The 26,066-nt window shown below is 40.5% G+C and overlaps 1 protein-coding gene across 5 annotated transcripts in view; it reads right to left on the bottom strand.

Annotated features, from left to right (window-relative positions):
- Positions 1 to 26,066, bottom strand: part of plekhm1 (pleckstrin homology domain containing, family M (with RUN domain) member 1) — a 64,990-nt gene that overhangs the window by 18,528 nt on the left and 20,396 nt on the right. For all 5 annotated transcript variants that reach the window (XR_010016601.1, XR_010016602.1, XM_063038084.1 and 2 more), the window contains 7 exons: positions 22,246 to 22,768; positions 20,369 to 20,594; positions 16,777 to 17,700; positions 11,767 to 11,912; positions 11,031 to 11,224; positions 8,691 to 8,754; positions 7,979 to 8,136 (listed from right to left, as the gene is read on the bottom strand). Coding sequence is in view for 3 of the 5 variants with exons in the window: in XM_063038084.1 (XP_062894154.1) it covers positions 7,979 to 8,136; positions 8,691 to 8,754; positions 11,031 to 11,224; positions 11,767 to 11,912; positions 16,777 to 17,700; positions 20,369 to 20,594; positions 22,246 to 22,768 (2,235 nt within the window). In the remaining 2 variants the exon portion in view is untranslated. The remainder of the gene's footprint in view (positions 1 to 7,978; positions 8,137 to 8,690; positions 8,755 to 11,030; positions 11,225 to 11,766; positions 11,913 to 16,776; positions 17,701 to 20,368; positions 20,595 to 22,245; positions 22,769 to 26,066) is intronic.

Genomic DNA, 26,066 nt, shown 5'->3' with positions numbered 1-26,066 from the left:
CTCTTGATGGTGGTGTAACAATGGTCCAGTGTGTTGTTTCCATTGGTATTGCAAGACATTTGTTAATGGTAGTTGCTTAGCGATTTTTTTCAGACTGGCCTGGTTAAAATCTCCCAAAATGATGGTGATGGCATTAGGCTGCACTGTTTCGTGCATGTTGATCCCATTGCTCAGATCATCTAAAGCCTGCTTGACATTGGCCTGAGAAGGAATGTAAACTGCGACCAAAATGACCCGGGAGAACTCCCGTGGTAGTAAAAAGGACTGCACTTAGCTGCTAGGTATTCCAGGTCTGGTGAGCAGAATTGGGACAGCACTGATATATTTGTGCGCCAAGGAGAGTTGATCATAAGGCATACCACCCCCCCCCCACCACTTCTGCTTTTGAGAGACTCCATAGATCTACCCTGACGGTGTACAGGAAACATGTCTCCAAGATTCCGTGAAACAAAGGACACACGCGGTCCTAATGTCCCTCTGATGACTGCACGTTCGCCAGCAAGATGGTCGGCATAGGGAGATTAAAATCCCGTTTCCTTAAACACACTTGTAATCCCACTCTATATCCGTGCTTCCTCCGAGGTGTCCTCCATGGGCGCTTTCGACTACAACTGGTGTTGTTTTTAGAACATGGAAGATTGAGAGGAGGTTTGATAGAGACATACAAAATAACGAGGAGTTGAGATAGGGTAAATACAATCAGGCTTTTTCCACTGAGGTTTGGAGGTATGACAACCAAAGGTCATGGGTTAAGGGTGAAAGGTGAAAAGTTTAAGGGGAACACGAGGGGAAACTTCTTCACTCAGAGGGTCATGAGAATGTGGAATGAGCTGTCAGCGCAAATAGTGCATGCGAGCTTGATTTCAATGTTTAAGAGAAATTTGGATAGGTACATCGATGTATGGAGGGCTATGGTCCCAGTGCAGGTCGATGGGAATAAGCAGTTTAAAATGGTTTCTCATGGACTAGATGGGTCAAGGGCCTGTTTCCCTGCTGTACTTCTCTCTATTAAAGTGGATCAATATTTAACAGAATTTTAAGGGCAAAATATATGGAAGAAATTACTAAGTTTTGGACACAAGTGACAACTTGTACTTTAAAAAACAGCCTGACTTGGATAAAAAGCAATGACTGTTTTCAGCCCTCAATGAGTAAATAAAATTATCCACCATCATAAACAGATATAACTGAATTTACACTAATATAACCCTGTTTTTATTCATTCATGAGATTAGGTCATAGTTCACAATTCTTAATGCCCTGAAGGTGGTAATGATGAGCTAACCACTTTAATCTTTAGTATGTAAGCTAGCATATGGGGAGTTTATGAATTTTCACCCAGTGCCATCAGCATCTGTCTTTCTGCTGCCAAATGTAGATACATTCCTTTCCCCATTTCTTTAGCAGAGGTTCCATGTATGGTTTGCAACTCTGAACCAAGAGAACAAATCACAATCATTTGCTCTTACACTTGTTTGTCATACTTTCTGGCATAGACCAACCTCAGTGAAAGAGCTTGATCAAATGGCAGCAGATGACAAGAATGCAGATTCAAACTAAACTCAGACAGCATAGACCTTTCCAAATGGGACTTGGTCTTTGTTCTTCTTTAAGTACAACTGGACAAATTAGCACTCTGCCAGATTGTAAAATGTGACAAATTAGCCAGTAATTTTTGAAAAACTTGCTTTGATGTACCCTCTTTGCACATCGAGTGCCTAGACTGCTATCGCTAGCGCTTCTGAACGATACAGGCGCATTCAATGTGTGTGCGTCTATTTCTAGACAAGAAAGTTTTAGCCATATAGCCATATAACAATTACAGCACGAAAACAGGCCATCTCAGCCAAGAAAGAAACATGGTTTTCTCCTGATACCTACTGACTTCAAGCTTAATTGCATTTCTTGACACCATACTCAGTCAATGCTTCTTCATGGTTGCTTCCTCAGTTCTAGAAAATGTTTCTTTCTCCATGACTAACACTAATGAAATGTAAAGTCAATTGTGTTAATCAAACCATAATTGGTTACTGAGCAACTGAATTGTAATTAACTCCAACTTGATTATACTCTCAACAAAATGTTTTGTTACTGTGCGGGTAATAGGAGTTGTCAGTCAGTATTGAACTCAACGTAGGACTGCCTTAGGAACTCCCAGCTCTGAATTTTTCCCCTTGGAGTTTACTCCTGAAGCCTTCCCCATGAGTGGGTATAATCACAAGGCAGAGGAGGCTTGAGATCTTCTCCTCGATGTGTTGCCAGCCATGGCTGATGAACCCCATCTGCCCCGTCCTGGTCTGTTAAACTGATAATAATGCTGGAGTGAGGACTATACCAGGTAATCTCGTTGATGTTTCTGTTATATCAGTTTTGAAGATCGATGGCACTCTCACTGTGGAGCGGGCTTGTCATCCCTTCCATTGTTCAGCACTGGGACATGACATTTTCAGAGGACCAGAAGGAGTAGTACTTTTGCAAGCTATGCGAGCAAGAAATTCAAGGCAAGCTTGAACTCCCATTACCCCAGTCATTAGGTTCCAATACTGGGCCTGAAATGAGAGATCAGACTCCGAGTGACCTGCATCCAGATCTTGGTCTATACCAAGTTTGAGACAGTGGACTATACAGGTCTGTCAATGTTCAACATCTGTACAGGACAGGCAGGCATAGGTTTATCATTGTAGAACACTACAGTACAAGTTCTGTGAAAATGAACACCATAAAAGAAAGGCATACGAACAGACAACATGTCTCCTCAGGCTTGCTCCAGCATTCAAAATGATCATTGCCGATCTGCCGCAGGCCCTACTATACCCATCACAGTTCTGGTGAGCCCAGGACCCTCACTGGATCTACATGCAATTTCAAAGACTTCTTTTTAAACAGTTGGGACAAGAACAGTGGATAACAAATTTTAAAAAAAGATGCAGATGCTGGAGATCTGTAACAAAACAGAAAATGCTAGGAAAATTCAGCAAATTATCCAGTATCTATAATCAGAGAACCAGTTACGCCTTGGGTCAGTCACTCATTGTCAGAACAGGGAAAGAGAGATATACAAGTAGGTTCAATCACAAACAAGAGAAATACAAGCAACAAACACAAAATGCTGGAGGAACTCAGCAGGCTAGGAAGCATCTATGGAGAAGAGTACAGTCAACATTTCCTAATATTGATTGGCACCTGATTAGTTCCAAGGGCTTAGACAGGACAGAGTTTGTTAAATGTGTCCAGGACGGATTCCTGTCACAGTATGCTGACAGGCTGACTAGGAGAAATGCCATACTAGATCTAGTACTAGGTAACGAACCGGGTCAACACACAGATCTCTCAGTGGGTGAGCATCTGGGGGACAGTGACCACCGCACCCTGGCCTTTAACATTATCATGGAAAAGGATAGAATCAGAGAGGACAGGAATTTTTTTAATTGGGGAAGGGCAAATTATGAGGCTATAAAGCTAGAACTTGCAGGTGTGAATTGGGATGATGTTTTTGCAGGGAAATGTGCTATGGACATGTGGTTGATGTTTAGAGATCTCTTGCAGGATGTTAGGGATAAATTTGTCCCGGTGAGGAAGATAAAGAATGGTAGGGTGAAGGAACCATGGGTGACAAGTGAGGTGGAAAATCTAGTCAGGTGGAAGAAGGCAGCATACATGAGGTTTAGGAAGCAGGGATCAGATGGGTCTATTGAGGAATATAGGGAAGCAAGAAAGGAGCTTAAGAAGGGGCTGAGAAGAGCAACAAGGGGGCATGAGAAGGCCTTGGTGAGTAGGGTAAAGGAAAACCCCAAGGCATTCTTCAATTATGTGAAGAACAAAAGGATGACAGGAGTGAAGGCAGGACCGATTAGAGATAAAGGTAGGAAGCTGTGCCTGGAGGCTGTGGAAATGAGCGAGGTCCTCAGTGAATACTTCTCTTCGGTATTCACCAATGATAGGGAACTTGATGACGGTGAGGACAATATGAGTGAGGTTCATGTTCTGGAGCATATAAATATTAAGGGAGAGGTGGTGTTGGAGTTGTTAAAATACATTAGGATGGATAAGTCCCCGGGGCCTGACGGAATATTCCCCAGGCTGCTCCACAAGGCGAGGGAAGAGATTGCTGAGCCTCTGGCTAGAGTCTTTATGTCCTCGTTGTCCACGGGAATGGTACCGGAGGATTGGAGGGAGGCAAATGTTGTCCCCTTGTTCAAAAAAGGTAGTAGGGATAGTCCGGGTAGTTATAGACCAGTGAGCCTTACGTCTGTGGTGGGAAAGCTGTTGGAAAAGATTCTTAGAGATAGGATCTATAGGCATTCAGAGAATCATGATCTGATCAGGGACAGTCAGCATGGCTTTGTGAAGGGCAGATCGTGTCCAACAAGCCTGATAGAGTTCTTTGAGATGGTGACCAGGCATATAGATGAGGGTAGTGCAGTGGGTGTGATCTATATGGATTTTAGTAAGGCATTTGACAAGGTTCTACATGGTAGACTTATTCAGAACATCAGAAGGCATAGGATCCAGGGAAGTTTGGCCAGGTGGATTCAGAATTGGCTTGCCTGCAGTAAGCAGAGGGTCGTGGTGGAGCGAGTACATTCGGATTGGAGGATTGTGACTAGTGGTGTCCCACAAGGATCTGTTCTGGGACCTCTACTTTTCCTGATTTTTATTAACGACCTGGATGTGGGGGTAGAAGGGTGGGCTGGCAAGTTTGCAGACGACACAAAGGTTCGTGGTGTTGTAGATGGTGTAGAGGATTGTCGAAGATTGCACAGAGACATTGATAGGATGCAGAAGTGGGCTGAGAAGTGGCAGATGGAGTTCAACCCAGAGAAGTGTGAGATGGTACACTTTGGAAGGACAAACTCCAAGGCAGAGTACAAAGTAAATGGCAGGATACGTGGTAGTGTGGAGGAGCAAAGGGATCTGGGGGTACATGTCCACAGATCCTGAAAGTTGCCTCACAGGTGGATAGGGTAGTTAAGAAAGCTTATGGGGTGTTAGCTTTCATAAGTTGAGGGATAGAGTTTAAGAGTCACGAGGTAATGATGCAGCTTTATATAACTCTGGTTAGGCCACACTTGGGAGTACTGTGTCCAGTTCTGGTCGCCTCACTACAGGAAGGATGTGGAAGCATTGGAAAGGGTACAGAGGAGATTTACCAGGATGCTGCCTCGTTTAGAGAGTATGCATTATGATCAGAGATGAAGGGAGCTAGGAATTTACTCTTTGGGGAGAAGGAGGATGAGAGGAGACATGATAGAGGTGTACAAGATATTAAGAGGAATAGATAGAGTGGATAGCCAGTGCCTCTTCCCCAGGGCACCACTGCTCAATACAAGAGGACATGGCTTTAAGGTAAGGGGTGGGAAGTTCAAGGGGGATATTAGAGGAAGGTTTTTTTTACTCAGAGAGTGGTTGGTGCGTGGAATGCACTGCCTGAGTCAGTGGTGGAGGCAGATACACTCATGAAGTTTAAGAGACTACTAGACAGGTATATGGAGGAATTTAAGTTGGGGGGTTACATGGGAGGCAGGGTTTGAGGGTCGGCACAACATTGTGGGCTGAAGGGCCTGTACTGTGCTGTAATATTCCCGACATCCCACCCTGCAAAAACTAATTTCAGGGAGGTAGCACCATCAATTTGCGGGAGACTTCTGGGAGAGGTGGGATGTCTGTAGTAGAGTAGCTCTTTAGCAGCTGGCCAGCTAGTTTAAATAACGTTAGTTATGCTAATGAACGAATGATACTTGTTAAACTCACCTCAACATGTCTTTTACAGTCTTAACCCACCATGGGCAATAGAAAAGTCACTGTTGCGAGCAACACTGTCATTATTTTTGACCCCTATTAGGCAGGGGTACACTTTAGTGTAGTCTGGGGTGATGTACGTCTTACATTTTTTTGGTACACTCCGCCATGGCGCGCTCTCGCTCTCTCTCTCACTCACGCTGTCTCCCTCTCCCGCTTGCGCGCTCTCACTTGCTTTCGCTGTCGCTCGCGCGCTCTCTCGTGGTCGCTCTCGCGCTCTCTCTTGCTTTTCTCTCGCTCGCTCTCAAAAAAATTGATTTCCGTGATATTGTATATAATTTGCGGGCATCAGGGAGCCACTATTCATATGCGGGAGACTCCCGGAAGTTCTGGGAGAGGTGGGATGTCTGCTATTCTATGTTCTGTGTTAACATTTCGGGCCAAGACCCTTCATCAGGACTGTAGGTTTACAGTTGAAATGAAGGCAGGAGGAGGGATAAGTAAATTTAAGGCAGGTCTGGGATAGTATGAGTCAAAATGTCTCAACATGAACACTTATCACCATATCATCTACAAGGCCTGTAAAATGAGCTGTTAATGGTAAGGTTGTGGGACATGCGCAGCGGGCTGCAATCATGCATACAAGATTGGGGAAATGAACACAGTGGAAGATGCTAAAAACCTAAGCAGGTCAGGCCGCGTCTATGAAAAGAGAATTGATTAATTTTTAATATAGGACCTAATCAATTAATTAATGATACATTAAACATGAGAAAGATAGAAATGAAATAGTCTGGGTTGCAGCAAATCTAGGTGAAACCCTTTAAGACAGACACTTAAATAGGCAGGACAGAGAAGGATATGGTTCTGGTGCAGGCAAATGGGATTAGTGTTGATAGGCAAAAATGATGAAAATATTTATAATGGGCTGAAGGGCCCATTTCTGTGCTGTTTGACCATGACGCAAGGGAATATCACAGCCTTTAAATTTCTGTATTCTCTTTCTCTAACTTCCCTCATTAATCTATTCACTAGAGCTTCAAAAAGAGTGCTTCACCCTGATGTCACCCTATCAGAGGATACTCCCCCTTTCCTATTCATCCTTTCCCACTCACTTTACAATCTGAGATTAATTTGTCTGTTTACTTTTCTAATTCTAATGAAGAGTCATTGACACCAAGTATTAACTCCACTTCTTTCCACAAATGCTGCCAGACCTGCTGAATATTTCCTGCAATTTATGTTTTTATTTATGCAACTTGTGTATTCAATGCAAAATACACAATTTACATAAGAACATAAGAAATAGGAGCAGGAGTAGGCTACCCGGCCCATTGAGCCTGCCCCGCCATTCAATAAGACATGGCTGATCTGTCCGTAAACTCAGCTCCATCTACCTGCCTTTTCCCCATAACACTTAATGTAAAAATCTATCCAACTGTATCTTAAATATATTTAGTGAAGAAGCCTCAACTGCTTCCCTGAGCAGAGAATTCCACAGATTCACCACTCTCTGGGAAAAACAGTTTCTCCTCATCTCCATCCTAAATCTTCTCCCCTGAATCTTGAGGCAATGTCCCCTAGTTCTAGTCTCACCTACCAATGGAAACAACTTTACTTCTATCTTATCTATCCTTTTCAAAATTCTGTAAGTTTCTATAAGATCCCCTCTCATTCTTCTGAATTGCAGAGAGTATGGTCCCAGGCGACTCAATCTCTCCTCATAGGTTAACCCCTTCATCTCTGGAATCAACCTGGTGAAACTCCTCTGCACTGCCCCAAAGCCAGTATATCCTTCCTCAAGTAAGGAGACCAGAACTGCACACAGTACTCCAGGTGCGGCCTCACCAGTACCCTGTATAGTTGCAGCATGACCTCCCTGCTCTTGAATTCAATCCCTCTAGCAATTTCCCACATCTGGTTAAATTCAGCTAATTCAGAGAGGGCTGGGCTGATCACCAGCATTTTGTTCAAAAAAAAACCATGTATTATTAATTATATTAATGCAAAAATCAGATCTGCAATACATTAAAAAATAACAGATTAGATATCAGAGGGTGAAAAATCTCTATTTGCAAGCTTACGAACTTGTTTTTTTTCTAAATAGATGTTCCTGCAGTTTTTCCAAATACTTTAAAACTGAATCCATGCTGAGACTTCTTGAGAAATTTACTGTTCATTGGTTTTACATTGTCTTCGGAAGACAAAGGTTTATATACAAAAGTATTCTTCTGCATACCTTGTAGTTGATTCAAATTCAAAAGGGAAGATGATGTCATCGTTATTGCACATCTGGCAAATGAAGCCACGCTGAGTGCAGAGGTCACACATATAGACATGATTGGTGGCATAATGGATGGCCTGCTGTAAGAACACTTCAAACATGCCACGTGCTATCTGCAAGATGAAGAGAAGTCTTTGAGACACTGCTTAAATAGAACATTAAACAATATTTTTATTAGCGTGTACACTATGTCAGCATTTCATGGCATGCTGAAGTTCATACATGGACTGCTAACAGCAAGATTGATGCATTTCTAACATGGTTTAAAAATTATACTTTATGGCAGAGATAGTCAATGAATCAAATTCTCTGTTGTTGATTTGCTAAAATAAGATGAGACCATTCTTTAAGCACTGCATTGCTTTTAACCTCAGTATACTCAACATCTAATCAGGTTTCTCGGTTTTACATCAGCTTTTGTAACCAATTTCTTTACTTTTTATAGTTGCATTTTCTGCATGCTGTTCTGAATCAGTGCAATAGGTAAGGCTTAAACAGTGCACCTTAAAGTCGCACAGCTGGGAGAATCACTGCGATCCGCATACCTTCTTTTTTCACCCCTACAACCTTAATACATGGATCTGAATTTATTTATTTTTAATTTCCAATATTTTTGCCCGTAAATGACAGTTGAAAAATACAAATAAGAGTCGAAAAACTTTATGACCTGCCGAAGATCGGAGACACTGTACAAATGGGTTGACTCCAAGAGATATTTCTTCTGTTCTAACCTAAAACAGAGAAGCAATGTTCATCATTTCACACTGACAATTAGTTAAATTTTGACTGTCATTATTCATGACAATGAGATTGTAGTACTACTCCATTTAGTGCAAAACAGCATACTGGCATTTCAATTACTAAAAACACAATGACTACATTTGAAATAACATTTGAGTTATTTAGAATGACATCCAAGTTACAACCGAATTACCAAGCCATGTTATAAAATACAATGATTAAATATAAAATAAAGCTGATTTGTTTTTAAAAAAGAGCTCTGAAATCAAAGAAAAGTAGCTACTCCACTTAAACCCAAATACTACACATGCCCATGTATTGCACTTAAAAAAGTTCTTTAAATCAGTAGTCAAACATGGAATTAGATTGGCAGGTAAAATTAATAATGGACAAGACTTATTCGACACTTGAAAAGAATAATAAGGATGGTTCTCTTACAACAGCAAATACACTAATAGGAACAAAAGCAAAACACTTTTCAAAAATCCACCACGAAAATCAACCTGGAGCTCTCTTCCCAACAGCAATATATGGGGAGCAGCTTCACGTGTAGGGATGCAGAAATTCAAGAAAGCAATTCTACTACCTTTTCAAGGCAAGAAGAAGTGAGGAACTAATGTTCCATTGCCAGCAATGTCCCAATCCCCAACCACCAAATCAGTAAATATAAATGGATGAAAAACAGAGGGTATATCTAATACCAAGGCCTTATAAAGCATTATTAATAGACAAATAGCATTTCCCAGAAACAATTAATTCCAAGCAAAACAACACCCACAAAATGCAGGAGGAACTCAGCAGGCCAGGCAACATCTATGGAAAAGAGTACAGTCGGCATTTCAGCCCGAAACGTCGACTGTACTCTTTTCCATAGATGCTGCCTGGCCTGCTGAGTTCTTCCAGCATTTTGTGTATGTCGCTAGGATTTCCAGCATCTGCAGATTTCCGTTTGTTTGTAATTCCAAGCAATCTTGATTCGGTAACATTAAAAATGAAAAGTACATGGTAAATAATATACGGAAGGTGAAAACACAATATATAAAATTTAGGCTTATTTTTAATCTGCAAAGAAATGCAATGTAAAGGATGTGGAAACTATAGAAAGGGTGCAGAGGAGATTTACAAAGATGTTGCCTGGATTGAACAGCATGCCCTATGAGAATAGGTTGAATGAACTTGGCCTTTTCTCCTTGGAGCGACAGAGGATGAGAGGTGACCTGATAGAGGTTTTCAAGATAATGAGAGGCATTGATCATGTGGATAGTCAAAGGCTTTTTCCCAGGGCTGAAATGGCTATCACAAGAGGATAGTTTTAAGGTGCTTGAAAGTAGGTACAGAAGAGATGTCTTGGTAAGTTTTTTTTTAACAATGCAGAGAGTGGTGAGTGCATGCAATGGGGTACTGGCAACGGTGGTGGGTGAGGATGCAATAGGGTCTTTTAAGAGACTCCTGAATAGGTACATGGAGCTTTGAAAAATAAGAGGGCTATGGGTAACCCGAGGTAATTTCTAAAGTAAGTACATGTTTGGCACAGCATTGTGGGTCGAAGGGCCTGTATTGTGCTGTAGGTTTATTATGTTTCTATGAACTATTTGAAACCTATTGAATTGTGAAAGCCTTGATAGAATGGATGTGGAGAGGATGTCTTCCTATGGTGGGAAAATCCAAGATCAGAGGACACAGCCTCAGAATAGAGGGGCGTTCTTTTAGAATGGGGGCGAGGAGGAATTTCTTCAGCTAGAGAGTGGTGAATCTGTGAAATTCATTGCCACAGGCAACTGTGGAGGCCAAGTCTTTATGAATATTTAAAGTAGAGCTTGATAGATTCTTGATCGGTCAGAGCATGAAGGGATACGTTTGGGGGGGGGGTGGGGAGGAAGATGGTGGGAGATTGGGGTTGAGAGGAAAATTGGATCCACCATGATGAATTGGTGGAGCAGACTCAATGGACCAAATGGCCTAATTCTGCTCGTACATCTTATGGTCTAACTTGAGTAATGCACACAAAATGCTGGAACTCAGCAGGTCAAGCAGCATCTATGGAGGGAAATAAACAGTCAACATTTTAGGCTGACGCTCTTCAACTGGACTCCATAGATGCTGCCTGACCTGCTGAGTTTCTCCAGCATTTTGTCTATGCTACTCAAGCTTTTCAGTATCTACAAAAATCACTCATGTCTCTGAGTATGAGGAATGGACCATTCAGTGAGTCTTCAAAAGGTAAAAACAACTCGCAAAGTGAAAATTAAAAGCAGTGATAGATCACCTCTTATAGAGATCCTGGACTGCACCACTTCGACACGTGAAGAGATAGTCTTCCAATAGCTTCAAACGATCTCTACTCTTACGAGTCCGAGCCATGCGTTCAACATACTGATAGAGACTTCCATTTACTGCATCAAGATCAATAAAGGGTTCATTTTGGATCCGCTGCAGGAATTTCGCTGCCACATTGGAAACCTTTGTTTAAAAGAAAAGAAAATTTACAAGTTGGATAGAAAAAGACATTGTTAACTGTTGCTTATTATTCTGAAACAGTAATTTCCTTGAAATTAACAATAATTCTTCGAGAATGTGTGCAGCAGCACAAGTGTGCGATTCCAAGTCATTTTAATTGGAACACATTTTACCAAGATTTTTTGTTAATGGCAGGAAAGTTACTGCTGATACTATTCCCCAAAGTGAAAATTTGTGAATTCCTGGTACCAGAATAGCCAAATATGCCAAAGATGCCTTTCTCGGAATATCTTATCATTACAACCAGTTGGTATTGTTAAGAAACAGTAGCTCAGTTCCTGCAAACTCCTGGCTGCTGAAAATCCATGGGACACTGCTTTGTTTCCCTAGCTCCCAGCTTCATATTTATGTGCTCCCACCTGGAAACACATTTTACAGATTAAATATTGTTGCACAATAAGAATTAATCACATGAAATTCATGCTGACTCAGGAACTTGCTTGTGTAATGGTTAGTAATACAAACTAAAAATAATAGTTACTCACCTTCTGTTTTGTCAGGTCCCAGTTATGGATCACTCTGGACGGGATAATAGTTTCTATATCCTGGTGACACATCTCACAGTAGTAGAGGCCAGAATAGGCACAAACCTTGGCTTTACTAAATGAAAACCCTATTTTTTGGGAGCATGCTTAAGAACAAAACAAAGAATTAAGCTAATATTTGCAACACACAAAATGATATTCAAGTTATAAAAGAGAAGAATACATTCTATAACAACTGAATCATGAACGAAACTTAATAGCACAGTGTGCAATACTGATCTTGAAATTACAGAAAAGACACAGGGGAAGAGGAGACTAACACCAACAAAGAAATAGCTATCTGCCTGAAAACACACACTCAACAATTCAGGAAAAGCTTCTTCCCTTCCACCTTCAGATTTTTGAATAAACAATAAACCCATGAACACTGCCTCACAATTTTTCCCTCTCTTGTTGCACTATGTAATTTTTTGATATCTACTGTATATACTTCTTGATGTAATTTATAGATTTTATTATGCCTTGCAATGTACTTCTGCTGCAAAACAACAAATTTCACGACACATACCAGTGATATTAAGACTGATTCTGAGTAAATCTAGAAGGTCATAAATATAAATATAAAGTTACGAATAAAGCAGAAGAACTTCCTTACTCAAAGTTGCTGAATGTTTTTCATTTACAACTTTTCAGCATTTGCAATTTGTTTTTATATGCAGGAATACATTTTAATGTGTATGTTTAGTCAGAATAAGGAAGCCATGGTTATGCTCTCTCACTCAAGTGCTCAAACATATGGAGTCAAACAGCATGAAAATAGATCTTTCAATCTACTGAGTCCATGCCAATCATCAAACAGCCATCTATACTAGTCGTACTTTTTAACCTCCTCACATTCCCATTAACTGCTACAGATCCTACAACTCTTGCGCTACAGGCAATGTACAGTGGCCAATAGACCTACTAACTGTGCACATCGTTGGGATGTGCAAAGAAACCAGTTCACCCAGAGATAACCGACATAGTGACAGGGAAACATGCAAACTCCACTCTAACAGCACTGGCAGTTAGTAAACAACCTGGTTAGACAGAAGCTCTATTAGTGGCGTCACTGTATCATGACGCAAAACCTCTCGAGATGTGCTGCCTTTACAGTTGCTTAGAACTGGTGTAAACTACCAAGAGCTTTAAATGCAAGTTATGTTCAGCACCTCTAGAGTTCCTTCAAACATTCGCAAAAGCACAAAATATTAGTCCAGAATCAAATTCAACTCTAAATTGGTGAACTCTACTCATTAAGTCTTTAAAAATTAGTATTTTGCCAGAAGAACTTTACTCAGCATGCTTTTAAGAGATTTTTAATATTCTTTAAAACCAAAGAGACTGTCTACTGTATGTTAACGTTAATTTATAGCAGGTGATTCTGAATACCAAATGCAAATTTTCATTGCTTGAAATTAGGCCACTTGAAATTATACTTTTTTTTTGTTATAAAGTTATCCTCGGCAAAGTTATCATTCTCAGATTGATAAAAGAATTTTTGAAAGCTAAATTGATTTTTAAAATTATATTCTTGTATGGTGCCAGATTGCTACAAACCAGTTACATGACCCAGTTTAAGGTATGTTGGAATACAAAAAATGACAGAATCAGCTTCATGGGGAACAGTGTAGGCTGAAGAGATTTCACCAGTATGGTTTGCCATCACACGTTGCTTTTCCAGTCCAGAAAAATTAAAAACATAGTAAACAAAGACACAAGGATTCTACTGAGTTTAAATAAATTTGAACAAAAATGTGAGAAAATGAACACTTTCAGAATTAGCAGGACCTGTGTGATCAGCAGCTGGAATGGAAAGTGAGTTTTTAGCATTCTAGCTATGTAGCTTTTTAAATATTGCAGTATGTTTGTTCAATGGTCAGTCAAAAGGATAACCAATAAAGCTTAAAGGTAACCAATGGTCCCAAGTGGCAAACTCAAAAGCCTGGTATTAATGAAACCCACCACAATTTCAGTTGGAGAGTTAACCAAAAGAAGCCCGAAAATAAACCAAATCACTGAATAAGTAGGATTTTTCCATTTGGTTCTAAATAACAATGTTAATGAATAAATCAAGTTACACAGTAACAATGGGAAACTGTTTGGTCTTACATGATTAAACTCCCTTATTGTTTCATTCAACTTGAAAAGATCTCTGGATTTAGATAACAACATTTGTCCTATAAGAAGGTATATCTACTCTGGAGTACAGAAGTATATGAAGTACTTGTCCATGCCGCATCTCTGGAAAATGAAATAGTTATTATTTCAGGTCATCATTCTACTGAATGGCCATGGTTTGAAAGTTAATTATTCTCTCTTAAATGCTGCTGGGCTAGTTGAATATTTTTCACATTTTCTGTTTAATTTCAAGCTTTCAGTTTCTGCTACAATTTATTTTCAGATGTCTACCTTAGATGAGGTAAAAAGAAATTCTGTATAACTCAGAAGCTTGACTAAATCCCCAAAATACAAAAAAAAATTGCAGCAAACACTGAAGGCATGTTAGTTGGTGGGCTACTGTACAGAGAAGCTACCAAGGATATTTAAAAGCTAGGGAGATTAGGGAGCTGGGGAGATACGTGGATGATTCTTTAATCACTGTACAGGGCATTTCTTTCTTTATTTCTAATCCTTGTCCAGGATATAAAAGGTTTGACTTTCATCTTTAGATTGCCCACCTCCTTTGAGATTTTAACTGTAGATCAATGTTTTTCATAATGGGCACGCATAAGAATTAATAAGTTATGGCCCAAAGATATTCAGAATGTACAGTGGTATGCAAAAGTTTGGGCACCCCTGGTCAAAATTTCTGCTACTGTGAATAGCTAAGCGAGTAAAAGGTGACCTGATTTCCAAAAGGCATAAAGTTAAAGATGACACATTTCTTAAATATTTTAAGCAAGATTATTTTTTTATTTCCATCTTTTACAGTTTCAAAATATCAAAAAAGGAAAAGGGCCTGAAGCAAAAGTTTGAGCACCCTGCATGGTCAGTACTTAGTAACACCCCCTTTAGCAAGTATCACAGCTTGTAAACGCTTTCTGTAGCCAGCTAAGAGTCTTTCAATTCTTGTTTGGGGGATTTTCACCCATTCTTCCTTGCAAAAGGCATCCAGTTCTGTGAGATTCTTGGGCCGTCTTACATGCACTGCTCTTTTGAGGTCTATCCACAGATTTTCAATGATGCTTAAGTCGGGGGATTGTGAGGGCCACGGCAAAACCTTCAGCTTGCACCTCTTGAGGTAGCCCATTGTGGATTTTGAGGTGTGTTTGGGATCATTATCCTGTTGTAGAAGCCATCCTCTTTTCACCTTTGGCTTTTTTACAGACGTTGTGATGTTTGCTTCCAGAATTTGCTGGTATTTAATTGAATTCATTCTTCCCTCTACCAGTGAAATGTTCCCCGTGCCATTGGCTGCAACACAAGCCCAAAGCATGATCAATCCACCCCCATACTTAATAGTTAGAGAGGTGTTCTTTTCATGAAATTCTGCACCCTTTTTTCTCCAAACATACCTTTGCTCAATGAGGCCAAAAAGTTCTATTTTAACTTCTTCAGTCTACAGGACTTGTTTCCAAAATGCATCAGGCTTGTTTAGATGTTCCTTTGCAAACTTCTGACATTGAATTTTGTGACGAGGACGGAGGAAACATTTTCTTCTGATGACTCTTCCATGAAAGTCATATTTGTGCAGGTGTCGCTGCACAGTAGAACAGTGCACCACCACTCCAGAGTCTGCTAAATCTTCCTGAAGGTCTTTTGCAGTCAAACGGGGGTTTTGATTTGCCTTTCTAGCAATCCTATGAGCAGTTCTCTCGGAAAGTTTTCTTGGTCTTCCAGACCTCAACTTGACCTCCACCGTTCCTGTTAACTGCCATTTCTTAATTACATTACGAACTGAGGAAATGGCTACGTGAAAATGCTTTGCTATCTTCCTATAGCCTTCTCCTGCTTTGTGGGCATCATTTATTTTAATTTTCAGAGTGCTAGGCAGCTGCTTAGAGGAGCCCATGGCTGCTGATTATGGGGACAAGGTTTGAGGAGTCAGGGTATTTATAAAGCTTTGAAATTTGCATCACCTGGCCTTTCCTAACAATGATTGTGAACAAGCCATAGCCCTAACAAGCTAATTAAGGTCCGAGACCTTGCTAAAAGTTATCTGAGAGCTCAAATCTCTTGGGGTGCCCAAACTTTTGCATGGTGCTCCTTTCCTTTTTTCCACTCTAAAATTGTACAAAACAAAAATAATACACTAATCTTGCTTAAAATGTTGAAAAGAATGTTTCATCTTTAACTTTATGACTTTTGGAGAACAGTTCATCTTCTACTCATTTAACTATTCACAGTAACAGAAATTTTGACCGGGGTGCCCAAGCTTTTGCATGCCTCTGTATATTAATTATTTAAAGAGCATAAAAGGTGTTGATTTTACAAAATGAACCCCGAATGCAAGGTTAAGCAAGTGGACTAGTTAGTGTTAATGAAGTACGACAAGAGGAAATGAATAGTTATTTGATGAAGTATTCAGTGAAGTCAGGTGTTCATGAACAGAGGAACCATGACGTCAGTTCATGGAATATTGAAATCAAACGCGCACCGACAGAAAGCAATTAGAAAGTTACAGTCCAAGAATGTTGGAGTATAAGTGTGATGAAGTCCTTAACGCAATTAAAAAAGGGTTTAACAGGAAAAGGCTTCAATCATCTTGGAGTAACAGGTAAAACTCTTTGTTCATAGGATTATACATCTTTGGCATTCTTTATACTTGGTGGCTGTGAATGCCTAGTCATTGAGTATATTTAAATCTGACAGACATAGATTTTGACACAAAATAAAAATGATGGATGTAAGGATTCAGTAGGAACATGTACTGCAAGTACAGGGTCAACCATGATCTTATTCAATGGTACAGTATGCTAATAGGACTAAATGATTTATGCCAGCATCTTTGTTGTTATATTATCATACCTGCACATTGGAATTTCTGCAAGTCCAACCCTTTTTCAATAGGTACAACAGTTAAATATTGCAGAAGACTCTTGTGTTCACCCAATCCCAGCTCCACAAGTCTTCTCTCATTCTTTTCGTAGGCTGTATTTTCTGCCAAGTTATCTTCTTCTGCTTCTAAGTAAGATGACAGAACTGCTCGAATCATTTCACGCCACGATCTTGCCTCTGCAGCACTTTCAGCCTGAAGTCTCAGTGTAACTTCAGATGTAAGTATTTTAAAATTTGCTGGGCCACCCAATGCAGTATCAGGTATAACATCCTTAAAGGTCTCAATTTTATAACTTTTGCACAGTATTTTTTGCTGTTCCTGAAGCTGAAAATATTTCAGTGCTTCCAATGTTAAAGTGAAGATGTAGCGACTCCACCTTTTTCCTGTTAACAAGTATAGGACAGTTTCTTTAATTGCATCTAATTGAGGTTCAGCCTCAGAAATCCAATTATATTCTTGATGGGGGTTATTTTCTTTGTGATTTAAGTGACCAGCAGGGTAAAGGATGGGCGTCTCCGAAACAGAATCTGGCTTCTCATTTGTTGAGCTCTCTACATCCAATGATTTTTGTTTTGGAGCTTGCAAGGGTCTACATTGCTCTAATGCTTCCTGAATTCGATCGATCCAGTCTTCTGCTTCATCTTGAGAGGGTGCACGGAGGTATAATTTCTTGCCAGCAAAAACCACATGAAACCTCCCATCACTGTGGGCATGCTCCACTAATTCACATCTTAGTAAAGAGCAGTTCTCACAACAATTGCGGTCATCACCACTCTGATATAGACGGAACTCGAAAGGTGATAACTCACAGTAATACTCTTTCCAAATACCAACATGACCTCGCCTCTCTAAATTACCCAACTTCAGAAGTCCACGAAAAGGGTTTGAAATACCTGTTAAGAGAGATGATGTCAAAGAATGAAATACTTTTCCCCAAATCTGTAACAAATAAAGATAGCACAACTGAAACTGTTATGCAACAAGACTGCTCTAAGAAATAGAATAATCCATCTCATCTTTGTCAAGGGATCCAGTGAATATATTCATAAATTATCATGCTATTGAGAATAGAAAGCAGGCTAGGCCTTGGGATCAGTTTGGGTGTGTACTTTGGTGTGATGGAGTTAAGAGGACAGGAATCGGGTTGGCTGCCAAGAGTACTGCTAGTCTAACACACACAGCCAGCAGTGTGGGGCTGTTGAATCAAATAGAATAGCAAAGAAACATAAAAACCTGAAGACCACTGGCAAGATTCTCACCTTTGAGCATAAAATTAAGGATAAAAGCACAGATAATCTAGAATGATATTCTAATGTTGCCGCAGTCATTCACATTAGCTTAAGATAGCACCTGTCTATCTTAAACACAAGAAAGTCTGCAGATGCTGGAAATCCAAAGCAACACACAGACAAAACGCTGGAAGGATGCAGCAAGTCAGGAAGCATCTATAGAAATGTATAACAGTCGACGTTTCAGGCCAAGACCCTTCTTCAGGATTAGAAAGGAAGGGGGAAGACGCCAGAATAAAGAGGTGGGGTGAGGGGAAAGAGGCTAGCTAGAAGGCGACAGGTGAAGTCAGGGGGGTAGGAAAGATAAAAGGCTGGAGATGAAGGAATCGGATAGGACAGGGGAGTGGATCATAATAGAAAGGGAAGGTGGAGGGGACCAGGAGGTGATAGGCAGGTGAGGAGAGGTAAGAGGCCAAAGTGGGGAATAGAAGAAGAGGGGAGGAAGAGGGATTTTTTTAAATGGAAAGAGAAATTGATATTCATGCCATCAGGTTGGAGGCTACCCAGATGGAATATCATGTGTTCCTCCTCCACACTGAGGGTGGTCTTATCTTGGCACAACTTGTCAGAACGGGAATGGGAATCAGAATTAAAACGTTTCGTCATTGGGAAGCTCCACTTTTGGGAGATGGAGCAGAGCCGCTTGACGAAGTGGTCCCTCAATTTACAATGGGTCTCATCAATGCAGAGGAAACCGCTTCGGGAGCTCTGGCCACAATAGGCGACCCTAGCAGATTTGCAGATGAAGTGTTGCCTTGCCTGGCAGAACAGTTTGGGGCCCTGAGTGGAGGTGAAGGAGGTGGTGGATGGGCAGGTGTAGCACTTAGACCACTTGAAGGGATAAGTTCTGTGTGGGGAATTATTGGGGAGGGACAAATGGGCAAGGGAATCACAGAGGGAGCGATCCCTGCAGAAAGCGGAGAGGTCGAGTGGGGAGGTAAAGTTATGTTTGGTGGTAGGTTCCCCTTGAAGATGGCGGAAGTTGCGGAGGATGATGTCTTTGATGCGGAGGCTAATTGGGTGGTAAGGACAAGAGGAGCCCCATCACTGTTAGGCGACAGGAAGATGGGGTGAGCCTGTAACTTCTTGGGGCTGTATAAGTTCCCATACTAGAACCGCAGTAAAGGAGAATCTCTCTGGCTTTTTAGCCTTTATTTATTCATCAAGCAATTCTAGGGAATATTACCTGGTTATCATCACATAGTTGTTTTGGAAACCTAGCTCTTGTAGAAACTGCTCATTACACTTATTATATTAGAAGCGTGACTATATGCTGCACTACATATTAGGACATCCAAACCTCATGAAAAGTACAGCTCTTTGTTTTGCTATAAGAGCAGATGCAAGGCAATACTAAACGGATTTACCAGAAATTTGTAATGTGCATAAACTGTAAACAGTGAATAGAAAAGCATTCTCCAAAATATTCCTGCTGCCATCCCAAAAGCTGGTTAAATTAGAACTTTGTTAAAGGCATAAACCATATGTTTTTCAAATCATTATTATTAGATATACTCTAAGCTCTAATTTTTAGTAACATATGCTTTGGTGTAAAGATGTTGATATTGGGTATATTAATGAGTTCAAAGATTTATTTAATAAGATTACGGTAGTCTCTTATTGCATGGTGCTGGAATCTTCATTGAGCAAAGGACTGCAAATGAGCAAGATGCTTAACTCTTGAGTCTTCAATGCCAGCTGTCTTGGTGACTAAGTATTTATCCAGTAATATAGTATGTAGAAGATTGAGGGGAGATTTGATAGAGATATACATAATTATAAGGGGTAAATACAAGTAGGCTTTTTCCATTGAGGTTGAGTGGGACAACTGAAGGTCATGGATTAGGGTAAAAGCTGAAAAGTTTGAGGAGAACATGAGGGGAAACTTCTTCACTCAGAGGGTCATGAGCGTGTGAATCAGCTGCCAGCGCAAGTGGTGTATGCAAGCTTGATTTCAACATCTAAGAAAAGTTTGGATAGTAACACAGATGCTAGGAGTATGGAGGGCTATAGTTCTGGTGTAGGTTGATGGGAGTAGGCAATTTAATGGTTTGGCATGGATTGAATGCGCTGAAGGGCCTGCTTCTGTGCTGTACTTTTCTATAACTCAATACAGAAAGAGCCTGGATCAACTGATTGTTTAGCTAGTCCACTCACAGACTCTGAACAAAATATTTCTGGTTGCTTAAATCTTGCAACTTTTTCGATCAAATGATGAAAATGTCAAATTAAATATTATTTGGTTGCAATCTCTCTGCTAAATCATTCCTACCTGTCTTTCGGCGATGGGTCACTTTAAAGGATGTTTCCTCTTGAACACATTTATTCTGCGAGAAATTGGAAGCTGCTCGTCCATTTTCATTTACTGAAGTGCTGCTTTCATTCCTTGATGCTGTGTTGGCAGAACATTCGACTGAACTTTCCCCTGTGCTTTGTGGGAGCACTTCGTGTGGAGAAGGTTTGCAAATATCATCATCTGATATCCAGCTACTTAGCTTCTGAAAAAGCCAAGTTTGTGTTTGCAAAGAATTGTTACATAAAGGAGCACTTCTGTAACTTAACATAAAATTATTAAATAAGTTACACACACAAAATGCTGGAGGAACTCAGATCAGGCATGGAAAAGCGCAAACAGTCGACGTTTTTGGCCAAGACCCTTCTTCAGGATTGGGAAGGAAGAGGGCATTCACCAGAATAACAAGGTGGAGTGAGGTGAAGGAGGATAGCAAGAAGGTGATAGGTGAAGCCAAGTGGTGTGAAAGGTGACTGGAGAAGGAGTCTGATAGGAAAGGAGATAGGGCCGTGGGAGTTGGGAAGGAGGAGGGGCACCAGGGGAGGTGAGGGAAGAGGTAAGAGGTCAGAATGGGGGAATAGAAATTGGGGGGGGGGGGAGAGATGACTTCATAAAATTGGTTTCAAACTAATTTCAAGATGCATTGCAAAGTGAGTATAAAGGTACAAAAGAATCTACTGGTGGGTCAAAATTAAGTTTGCATGTCATTGCAAACTTTTAAAATATCCTGCTTTAAATGAATAATCTTTTCCATAGTAGTTTATCTTTAATCTGATTGTGTTCTGCATTAAGAACATTTAAAAAATGTCTTGTATAAATAAGATTACTCAACATTATCAAACTTTAAAGCGATTTCTGATAGATTGGTGTGAACAAATGACAAAAACAAAACTAATCAGACTATTTCAATAAAAGATTATTCATTTTAAATGCTTCCAAATGTCAGGGGTATTCAGAAAGATCTCAAAATGTTAGGATATTCAAAATGATTGTCAGTTTTGACAGATAGCAAAGGAGGTGTACAGTGCTGCCATGTTTTCAAGTTTTTCCACTTGTTTTATAGATAAGGTTATTCTGGCCCAGTCTCATCTGATAACGTCATGCTGGTATTCTCACTAAATTGACGCCAATGTTTCAGAGTGGGAGAAGCAACAAGTTTAGGATGCGATGTCTAAACAGCTTTGAGGAAGGGGTTTGGCCCAAAACGTCGACTGTGCTTTTTTCCATAGATGCTGCCTGGCCTGCTGAGTTCCTCCTGCATTTTGTGAGAGTTATTGTACAGTATAATTTTGGGGTGCCAATCAAATAAGTTCACTATCTTGTTTCTGGTGTACAGAAACCCCCAAAATGTTGGGGTGATTCTGCAACAATAACATTTTAAACAGACAGTTTCCAAAAGTTTTAGGCTTATCTTTCAAGCTTTACAAATAAAAAGAATAATTATTTTGGGAATACTTTCTCTTGTCCTTGATCTTTTCATCTTTCCATTTTCAGATACACTGTGATTAAGAACCTTGAAGTAGCTCAAGTTGATAAAATAACACAGATTGGGTTGGGGGAGGGGAAGAAACATCTACTCTGATTCGTTGCTTAAGTATTGCTCTCCTCCACCAAGCCAGAAAATGATCCAAATTGCAACCTACAACTTCTGTGGTTTCAACTCTGCCCATTAAATATACAGTTCTATTTAAAATTTATCTACATGCTGTGCAATAGCACTACAGCTACAAAGAAGTATTTCAAATATTGAAAATCAATAGAAACATCACCCGCATTAGATCATTTTACCTTGCCTGGATACAACTATAAAATTGGACAACTGCCAGAATTATAGCACACTAAACAAACTGACTCACATTATTATCTCCTGGTTCAGTCAAGTGATTATTGGTAACATTCAATGTATCCTCTTCGCCTGTTACATCAGCAGCTTTTCTCACCACAGAAACTTGATCCACAGCTTCAGTATCAATATGGTCAGCTTTTACTTCCCGGTCCCGGCATGCTACGGATTGCAAAGCTCTCTCAGAGTTGACATCAGACCATTTTTCAGAACATGCAGGGTTTAGCAACTCAACACTGAAAGGAGGGACAGTTTTAGTGTCATTTTCAGGCTGCGATCCATTAGCAGTCACGGGATGGTGCAAAGCTAAAACATGGGTGGAGGCAGGGCATTCAGTTTGTGAATAGTTTTCTATAGTCTGTATATTTGTTTTCTCATCACATGCATGTTGGTCAACGACCGATTCATCTGACTGAGTATTCAATGAAATATCATGTGCTGGAGGCAATGGGGATAACTCAGGCTGAGATATAGTAATTGAGACATCGCAACTCAAGGAAACTGGAGTTTGATCCTCTCCAAGTTCATCTGGTGTCCTTTAAACAGACAGAAAAATAGGAATTAGTCAAATAACTTAAAATGGAGCAAAAGGAGCCACACAAACAGCACTATACAACCTTGTTCGGAATCTATTCTCCAGATAGTAACTACTACCCTTTATGCATTCAGTTACTTCAAAATCTATCTAAATTTTAAAAAGGGTAAAAGACTTCTGCTAATATTGTTCTTCCTCAAACTGCAGAGGCATCTTTGCACTCAGTGCATTGACATCTGCATGGATCTCAACAGCTTTCTTTTTAAAAGGTCAACCATGAAAAGCATATTGGACCTCACTCCTTATATAGTGGGCATTGTTGAACTATTAGAAATCAAGTCAGACCACGAGTAGAGAACTGTGTCCAATTCTGTTTACCACACACAAGTAGTATAGACTCAAGGATGCAGGAAAAATTTACAAGAATATTTATCCAATAAGGTTAGTCTTGAGAACCTGGGGCTGTTCTTTAAAGGGCAAAAGCAGCTATGGAATTTTGACAGCGTTATGCAAAATGATGGACTAACATTTTCATTAATACAGAAGTAGTTTCTGTTAGCAGATGGTCAAGAGCCAGGGCACACACAAGTACGAGGTAAAAACTAAATTAGGAAGCTCAAGGGGAACCATACAAGAATAATAGAAGCGCACAAAATCACAGAAAATAGCAACCATATTCATGCCAGTTAAAAATAACCTATAGCAAACATTTGAGATCTTGATATATAAACAACTCCCCCAGTCAACCAAAAGTTATGCTAGTGTACTGAAGATGACGGTGCCTTCACAGAGAGGTGGCGCCAGAGGTCAGGTAAGTGGTCCACATTTTCCAGCGTTTTGACAGCAACTTTACTTGGTTGGCATTGTCCATCAGAGGCAGGTTGGATGACTTCTACTCAGCATCTGAACATGAACGTTTGCTATAGTCGATGTGCTATAGCTCAACCATTGTGTCAAAAAGAGTGCACAGTTTCTCCCTGTAAAGGACTCTAACCCAGCACAAAACAAGTTGGTGACAAGTTGTAAAGATGAAAAGTTCACTCAGTAATAATCAGAATCAGGTTTATTTCACGTTTTGAGAAATTTGTTAACTTAGCAGCAACAGTACAACACTTGATAATATAGAAAGAAAAAAAATCAATCAGTAACCAAGTAAATCAATTACAGTATATAATCCACATATATCTATATATATTGAATAGACTAAAAATAATGCAAAACAGAAATAACATTTTAAAAAAGAAAAAATTGGGGTAGTGTTCAAGGGTTCAATGCCCATTTAGGAATCATATAGCAGAGGGGAAGAAGCTATTCCCGAATCACTGAGTGTGTACCTTAAGGCTTCTGTACCTTCTTCCTGACAATAACAATAAGAGGACATGCCCTGGGTGATAGGGATCCTTAATAATGAATATCACCTTTGAGGCACCACTCCTTTAAGTTGTCTTGGATACTATGTGAGGCTAGTACCCAAGATGGAGCTGACTAATTTTACAACTTTCTGTAGCTTCTTTCGGTCCTGTGCTGTAGCAGACAATGATGCAGCCTGTCAGAGTGCTCTGCATAGTAAGTACGTCTATAGAAGTTCAACTGTTTTAGGTGACCAACTGAAACTCTTCAAATCTCCAATGAAATATAGCTGTTGTCCTCATATAGGTATTTGTATTGTCCAGGTGATCTAAGACCATGTGAAGAGCCCCTCGAGATTGTGTCTACCGTTGAGCTATTGTGGCGATAAGCAAATTGCAATGGGTCCAGGTCCTTGCTGAGGCAGGAGTTCAGTCTAGTCATGACCAACCTCTCAAAGCACTTCATCACCGTAGATGTGAGTGCTACCGGGCGATAGTCATTAAAGCAGCTCACACTACTCTTCTTGGACACTGGTATAATTGTTGCCTTTTTTAAAGCAGGCGGAGCTTCTAGCCGTAGCAGTGAGTGGTTGAAAATGTCCTTGAATACTCCTGCCAGTTGGTTGGCACAAGTTTTCAGAGCCTTACCAGGTACTCCATGAGGGTTCACCCACCTTAAAGACAGCCTAACATCGGTCTCAGAGACAGAAATGACAGTCACCAGGAGCAGGAGGGATTTTCACACCTGTAGTTATATTCTCCCCTTCAAAGCGTGCATAGAAGGTGTTGAGCTCATTGGTAGTGAAGCATTGCTGCCATTCACGCTATTGGGTTTCGCTTTGTAAGAAGTAATGTCTTGCAAACTCTGCCAAGGTTGACATACATCCAATGTCACCCCCAACCTCACTCAAAACTGTTCCTTCGCTCTTGAGATAGCCCTCCGCAAGTCTTAACCGGCTTTCTCCGCAAGACAGACCTGGGCCACCAGACTTCTGTGCCACAGATCTAGCCCTGAGCAGACAATATACCTCCTGATTCAACCACGGCTTTTGGCTTGGGAATATACAGCAAGTTTTCATAGGCACACACTCATCCATACAGATTTTAATGAATTTGGTAACAACTGCTGCATACTCATCCAGATTCAGTCCACCAATTCAAAGCAGTCCTGTAAGTGTTCCTATGCTTCCCTTGTCCATACCTTCTTGGTCCTTACTACTGGTGCCGCAGTCTTCAGTCTCTGCCTATACTCAGGGAGTAGAAGTACAGCCAGGTAATCAGACTTCCCGAAGTGAGGGCATGGAATAGCACAGTTGGCATTCTTGATGGCGATGTAACAGTGATCCAGTGTGTTGTTTCCTCGGGTACGACAAGTGATTTGTTGATGGTAACTATTTAGTGACTTTTTCAGGCTGGCCTGGTTAAAATCCCTCAAAATGATGAAGTTGTCAGGGTGTGCTGTTTTGTGTATGTTAACCCCATTGTTCAGATAATATACAGCCTGTTTGACATTGGCCTGAGGTGGATTGTACACCGCTATTGAAATGATCACAGAAATCTCTCGCTTCAGGTAAAATGGACTGCACTTAATTCCGAGATATTCCAGATCTGGTTAGCAGAACTGGGACAGCACTGACACATTTGTGTACCAAGAGGAGATGATTATGAGGCATACACCTCCACTTCTGCTTTTGAGAGACTCGACAGGCAGTGATAGCTTATTCAATCGCATTAAAACATCTTTATTAACTGTACAGACCTTGGAAGCAGTTTTGATTCTCAGCTGTATCAGGCTGAAACAGGAATATTTAATCGTATCCATCGACCTGTGCTACACAAGTTTGCCTTTCCCAAGGTGTCCATATATAGCCTGCCCCCGAGTGGCATGTGTGTAGAATTACAGTAAGTTGTTCTGGTCCAGCTTGCTCTACCACCGAGTTAGTGGGGATT

This window comes from Mobula hypostoma, chromosome X1 (assembly GCF_963921235.1).
Source record: "Mobula hypostoma chromosome X1, sMobHyp1.1, whole genome shotgun sequence".
Classification (NCBI taxonomy): Eukaryota; Metazoa; Chordata; class Chondrichthyes; order Myliobatiformes; family Myliobatidae; genus Mobula; species Mobula hypostoma.
Note: the sequence above shows the minus strand (reverse complement) of the source record. Positions and strands in the feature narration are given on the sequence as shown.